Source organism: Amaranthus tricolor, chromosome 17 (assembly GCF_026212465.1).
Source record: "Amaranthus tricolor cultivar Red isolate AtriRed21 chromosome 17, ASM2621246v1, whole genome shotgun sequence".
NCBI classification, from domain to species: Eukaryota; Viridiplantae; Streptophyta; class Magnoliopsida; order Caryophyllales; family Amaranthaceae; genus Amaranthus; species Amaranthus tricolor.
The window spans coordinates 7,964,832-7,971,954 of NC_080063.1; the positions used below are offsets into that span (position 1 = coordinate 7,964,832).

The 7,123-nt window shown below is 32.7% G+C and overlaps 1 protein-coding gene across 1 annotated transcript; it reads right to left on the reverse strand.

Annotated features, from left to right (window-relative positions):
- LOC130804524 (aspartyl protease AED3-like) lies at nt 1–5,009 on the reverse strand. Its single transcript, XM_057668990.1, has 3 exons — nt 4,429–5,009; nt 3,132–3,606; nt 1–722 (listed from the first exon to the last, which is right to left on the reverse strand). The coding sequence occupies exons 1-3, from the start codon at nt 4,915–4,917 to the stop codon at nt 367–369; spliced, it is 1,320 nt and encodes a 439-aa protein (XP_057524973.1). The 5' UTR covers nt 4,918–5,009; the 3' UTR covers nt 1–366.
- Between the last annotated feature and the right edge of the window lie 2,114 nt (nt 5,010–7,123).

Below are 7,123 nucleotides of genomic sequence, written 5' to 3' on the forward strand. Positions count from 1 at the left end.
CATGAATTAAGCAAGAGCATGAAATGAACGACAAAGAACAGCGTTACAGAGGAAGCAGAATACCCGTGAGAAGATTACAACTCACAAGTAAAAAACAATAACTGCAGTGCACAATAAAACAACTCCATTATTTTATTTTGTTCAGTTCTTCAGCTGCTCCCAATTTTCTACCTGACTTAACACCATACAATACAACAAAAATATAGTCCTTTCAAGTCACGGATATCCTCACTATAAAAAAAGAAACACACACAAATTAAAATAAAATAAGTTCATTCCCATTCCCATAACATAATTTAACACACTAATTAATATTATATTAATTAATTAATTTAACATTACTAAAACAAAATAGTAATAATATATCTAAGTACAATTTTCCCTAGAGATGCCAATCCTGTTATTGGGCACATCAAAAACTACTCTGTGGTTCTGCTGCTGCATATTGGCAATGATATTAAGGCCGGCGTTTACGTTTTCCGGGGAGGCGGCCATGGCGAGGCAGGCGATACTGGTGGAAGTGCTACGCAGCATGAAGTTGTCTTGTGCCAAGGACAAGTTCATGCCTTGGAACATGAATGTTATACTTGGTATGGTTATTGGTACGTTGTAGCATGTGTCGAATCCTCCTAGGGATGTCACGTTTGCTTTTCCCATTCGACGTCTGAACTCGTCTCGCACCGCCGTGTAGGCTGGTACCACTAGCCGTGTGTACACCGTGCCTGAATTTTTAAGCGAATAGAATTTTAGCAGATCAATAAATAGAAGAATAATTATATAAACCTAGTTGATAAAAAAATTATATATGCCTAGTTGATCAAAATTGTTAAATTGTGATCATCAAACTTTAATTGATTTTGTTAATATTTAATCCGCTCTTATATTACATAATTATAAATTAATAGGATATTTTGGTATTACTTATTGAAAAATTTAGCTTATTTTGATACAAATAGAGAATTGTACGGTCAAACCAGCCAATGCTGCTAATATTTAAAAACTAGATGGTTGAAACAAGCTATTGCTATAAATAAGCTGTTTTTAAATACGCTGCACAGCTATTCTAACTAATTATTAAAATCAACTGGTTAAATAAGTTATTGTAATAGAAAGCACGCTTAGATCGAGAGGCTGGACCTCTCGGACAGTCGGACCTCATGTGGCTTCACTATTGCTTCTATGTTTGAAGTGTTGGTTCAGACAAGAAAAGAAAAAGAAAAAGAAAAAGTAAAATGAGGGCATGCATGGTAGTGAGTTGTGGTTGACAAAAACATCTTTTGATGGGGTGAAAAGAAAGGTAATGGTCCTTTTCTATTCGGCCTGAACTAATTTTGGCCCGATATGATTTTTTTTGGGATCACTATGCATCAGAGTGGTTCAAAAGTTATTCGATCCGAAAATTCGAGCCGAAACCGAAAGCAAATCGATCCAAAAATGTGTTCCTTTTTTACGTTTATCGAACCGACATTACTCGATTCGAAGTTATACCCGAACCGGTTGACAACCGAAAATGGGGAAACTAAACCCGAGCTGTAACCGACACATAACGGGTAACCGAGATTACCCGAACCTAATAATGACCGATCGAGTCATATCCGATCCGAATGATGCTCGGAACCGAACTCGATCCGGCTAAAACGAACTTAACCCGAACGAAATTTAGATCGAAGTGCTGTAAACTTGAACCAATTTTAACATAGAAGTATGATCTCATATTCAATCATCTTATTAGTTATTCTAATAAAGTGATAAATATTTTAATAAAATAAATTTTATAAATACATGATTTCATATATTTAGAGTTAATAATCAATGGTCAATATTTATTTAACTGCTTTTAATCAAATTAGATAAAAATTAATAGAACTTTATAATTTTAATTTCCGGTCAAACAAATAAGGGTAACAATGTAATATGATCACTAATTGATTTAACTATTTTGTTTTAAGCGAAGGGAACTTTATCATCAATTAAAAATGACTAACAACTTAATCTGATACCGATTCGATCGACAGTAATTAGTAATTCGTAGCCGAATTCTACTTGAAAAATACCCAAATCCGATTTGTACTCGGTAAAACCGAACCAATTATTAACCGATGACAACCCGAGTCCGATTGAAACTCAGCACGAATTTCAACCGACACCAAACTGATGCTTACCCGATAGCTCGAATAAACCGATCATTAACCAAACCGTGACTAACCGATCCGACCCGAGTGTGACCCGTCGTAATACGCATCCAAAATATAACCGATTCGAAATATAATTGAACCGAATGACACCCATCCGAAACCGACCCGATCACTCGAATGAACACCTCTAGTACGCACTATTATCTACTAATACAAATGTGAATATAAAGAGGTGTTTATTCATATCATCGGATCAGTTTTTAGTCGGTTTAAAATTAAGATTTGTGTCTATTTTAGTTTTTACATAATCATAAATATATTTTTAAAGTTAAGGTTAATTTAATTCAATTAAAAATCGAGTAAATATCAAATTATCAATTCTGTTTGTATAAAAAAGTCCGTAGTAGACTAGTAGTGATGCCCATAATCTTATAATCTTCACTTCACGGGTCTTTTCTGTTCATTACTTTATAGATAGTGTGGCAACAGTGGCACTGTAGCACCTCATCTACTAAAAACTTGTTAAATGATAGTTGATCCTTATCTAATCTTAGCAAACTCAAAAGGAATCTGATCCGAAACACCAGATTTGAAATCGATCCTATGACTTAAAAGAACATTTCCATTTATAATGCAATGGAATGCATAAAAAAGCATTATGAAACAACTACTCCATCTGTTCCTTTTTATTGTCTACTTATTTTTTCCACGCATTTTCAAAGAAAATTTTAAGGCTCGATATTTCTTAGTTAGCATCATAAAAAATTATATATTAAAATTCTTTGAATCAAGATGAATCTAATAAGATTCCCACATGAACATATTTTTTCTTTACTATATACTTTAAAAATTAAATTTAAATTTATCTCTCCTTAAGTGAAAAAACTTAAAACGGACAAACAAAAAAACGAATGGATTAATTAAAAATGAGAAAGTATATAAAACTTGATTATTGATTGATTAAATTAGAAAGAGTAAAAGGTAGTAACTACTAACCAGAATCAATAACAGTGCCTGCACCAGTATTAGGATTGAAAGCCAGAGCCTGAGGAGGAATGTCAACAGTTTTACGCCCAACCTTAATACCAATCAAATTCACATAATAAAGAGAGGGTCTTTTTGGATTCTTAAGTAATGGTGTGTAATGTATCCTTTTTGGTTGGGCAACTGGGCCAAGTCTTAAGGACCCTGAAAAGTTAGAAGATCTAAAACTGGGTAGACAATAAGAGAAAGTGGACTTGTATAGGCTTTGGGTTTGAGCAAGAAGAGATAATGGACCTCGACCAAGACCCAGTAACCCTTGCGGTGGTACGGATGCTCCGGTTGTTTTTTGGATGCATCCGAACACGTAGCCGGGGATTGGGTCTTGGGCTAAGGCTATTGTGTCTTGGGATAGCCCGGCTGCTAAGGTTGAGCCTCCATAGGTTTGGTTGAAGCTGCATAGGTTTTGGACACATGCCGAGTTTATTACCTGAAAAATGGATCAAAAACCGTAACACATTTATAAGAATAGACTATAGAAAAATACAAATTTTCGTGTGAGACGGTTTTATTTTGAGACACTCTTTATATATAGGCTGAATAGACTAACTAAGACAACTAATAACATATTGACTTTTGGAAGCCTTGTTTTTTTTTTTTTTGTTTACATAGATACGTTAGGGTTGGATTGATTGAGAATCAAATCACGTCAATTCCCAATTGAGGAATATAATATTTGTTGGTTGTTGCAATGAAGAGAAGACTTAATTTTCGAATTATAGAAGTCACTTAAATTTTGTTGGCTATTGATATGCACAATTAATAGTCTTTTTGGTCGTTGTTACTAACCATTTGTTTTATAAATTTTCATAAAATACATCATGTTATTCTATAATAATGAAATTATTGTTATAAAAAAGTTTTTTTTTCACAATTTTTTATTATTTAATATTTTAAGAGATTTCCCTACTGAAATTACACTAAATTTTCATTACCGATACCAACATTTAATACTGATTAATATATATACCGTCAATACTTTTATGAGATAAGAAAGCTTGTCAACAACTCCTACCATCCAAATCAACACCATTTGGAAACTTTGAGTACTCTTATTTTGTACAACCAATTTTACAAATTTATGATGAAAATGACTTATACTTCATATATTACTCCTATTACTTAAAATTGAAGTTTTTAAGGTCCCATTAATAAGAATGTAAAATGAAGTATTGCAAAACAAACAGAATAATAACCAAACTAATTAAAATTCATAAAACAGATTGAATAAAAGGAAAATGAAGATAAAAACCTGTTGACACTGTGGGGCACCACAAGCAACACTTTTAAAAGAAGTAGATTTATCAGAATTAAAATGGGAAGATCCACAACCTTGGCAGCCATTACAGGGCAACCAAGCAGCATCATTACTTGTATCTAAAGCCATTAAAAATGTCTGAGCAGGGGTTCCAACTTTCACCCTTACAATGTATGTTGGGCTTTGGATCAGCTGCCGAGCCCAAGCAACCGGCGCTACCGACTTCCTAGCCACCAGGCTGGTCAGGTATTGCGACCGGGCTTGGTCCTCGATCAACATTTGGATCACACTTTCTTCCCAAGACATTTTCTTGGGCTTGAAGGGTGAGCATGGGCTTGATACATGGAATACTTTTAGGGTTGATCCTTTGTCTGTTGGGAGGTTGCAGTAGTGGGTGGGTTGGGTTTGCCCTTGTTGTTTAGATAAGGTGTGGAGAGGGAGGAGTAGGAAGAAGAAGAAGAGGGGAATGTGAAGAGATTTCATGGCTATCTAGCTTTGTGTTAAGCTAGCTATACTACCTTACTAATGAAGTGAAGTGCCAAAAAAGGGTTGTTACTTGTGTGTATATATAGTGGTAAGTCATGTGAGCAAGGGCAAAACAAACTAATGGGGATGGAGTAGGCTCCACTCCCTTGTCGAAAATACAATCTTGTGTTTTTATCTTATTTTCTCCGTACGGAAATACTTGCTACCGATGGTAACATATTCAGTGAAGAAATGTTACTATCAGTAGTAAGTATAATGGAACAGCGGAAGTATGTCCCTTACTAATATATACTCCCCTAATTTTTTTAGTTGTCTCCTTTTTTATTAGCAGTTCACCTCTATTGTTTCATTTTCATTTTAAGACATACATTTTTAGGTGGTCTTTTTCTTAATATTAAAAATACCTGATATTGTACATGGCTCTACTATTTTAGGTGGTCTCCTTATTTTTTTAATATTAAAAATAATTTATATTGCACATGAGTCTACTATTTTAGGTAGTCTTCTCATTTTTTTTAAATATTTGTATGCAAGACAACTAAAATAAGATTAAACAAAATATAATATGTAGTTAAAAAAAGTAAAAATATAAGAAAAATTACTATAGTTTAATGATCCAACATTGAAGTATGATAGATGAGTGAGTGTGTGTGTGAGTGAGTGAGGAGACTGAGTGAAGTGGGTTGTGGAGTGTGTGATAATACACTGCCTTCCACATTCTGTGCTCTCTCAGCTACTTTTGGCCATATTGGTAGAGTTGTAATCCCACTATGTGTTATACTCTGTCATATTCTACCTACTATTTTCATTTAATTTTTTATCAATATTTATTTATCATTTTTAATTTATATTTTACTCTTAGTTTATAAGTTAAAATATAATTAGATGAGATCTTGTTTGATTTGTATCAATGTAAGGATTATTAATATCAATTTTTCATAATTTTTAATTATGTATAATTCGAGATATTAAGGATTAAAATGCTGAATCGACAAGTATAAAAAATGATAAATGCTACTAATAGGTTGAATATGAGAGAGTTTGAAAATTGCTACATTTTCTTTTAAGTATATTCCATCCAAATTGTTATATTTTTATTTTTTTTTATATTTTTATTTTTTTTATGACTTATACTATTTTTTTAATTTTCTTTTTACCATATTTCTTGAGAAACACTAATTACTCTATGAACTTACAATAGCCTACCTTTTTAGTTACATTGAAAAATGAGTAGATAAAGAAATGGCACACATTCTGAATTTATTTCATTTTTTTTGAATATGACTTTATTACTTTTATTTTTTATATTTTTTCTTATTTTAAATATAATATAAATTTGTCCCATTTTTAACTCACTATACTTAACTTTTAGTCTTTGTGGCTAAAGCAAATAAAAATAAATAGCAGAAGATTAGTATTTATGCAAGAGCACATTATCAAAAGTAGGTAATAATGTACCACTCACATTGAATACAAAACTTCAGGTTGACTTTCCACCATTCAAGTCTCCACTAGGGGTAGTCAATGGATCGGACCAAAAACGAGTTCTACTGTAATTAAAAAGAAGTGGACTGTAAAAAGACTTAATAAGGGTTGAAAACGGATCTTTGTAAATAACATAATTAATACTCCCTCCTATTCACCCTAAGTGTCTCATTTCTTTATTGGGTCAAGTCACCCTAAATGTCTCATTTCTATTTTGTGTATGTTAACTTTACCAATTTATTCCTACTAAACTTAACTTTTTACATCTTTACACTTACTAACCTCACTTTACAACTATAAAAATTTAAAAACTCCAGTTTTCTCTTACACATGTAGTCCCATTTGACCACCTAAAAAATGGTAAAAAGTCAAATGGGACACTTAAGGAGAATAGAAAGGAGTATATAATTTAAATATCATAAATGACAATGTCAATTGCATTGTTAATATCTTTCAATTTAATAATTATAAATGATAATTTAATTGTTATGAATTGATAAAATAGGCAAGGTTGAGTCGGTCCGGCCCATTTAAAGCCCATATTAAGTTTAACCGGCCTTATCCAATCCGGCTTATGTTTACTTAAGCCTGGCCCGATCCTTATTCGGCCCATTAAACACCCCTAGTCTCCATCATGATCTGAATCACAATACCCAATGAGTCCGATTTCATCTCTTCTAAACTTAAGGCATATATTCGATGTACTCTTACTTTTAAA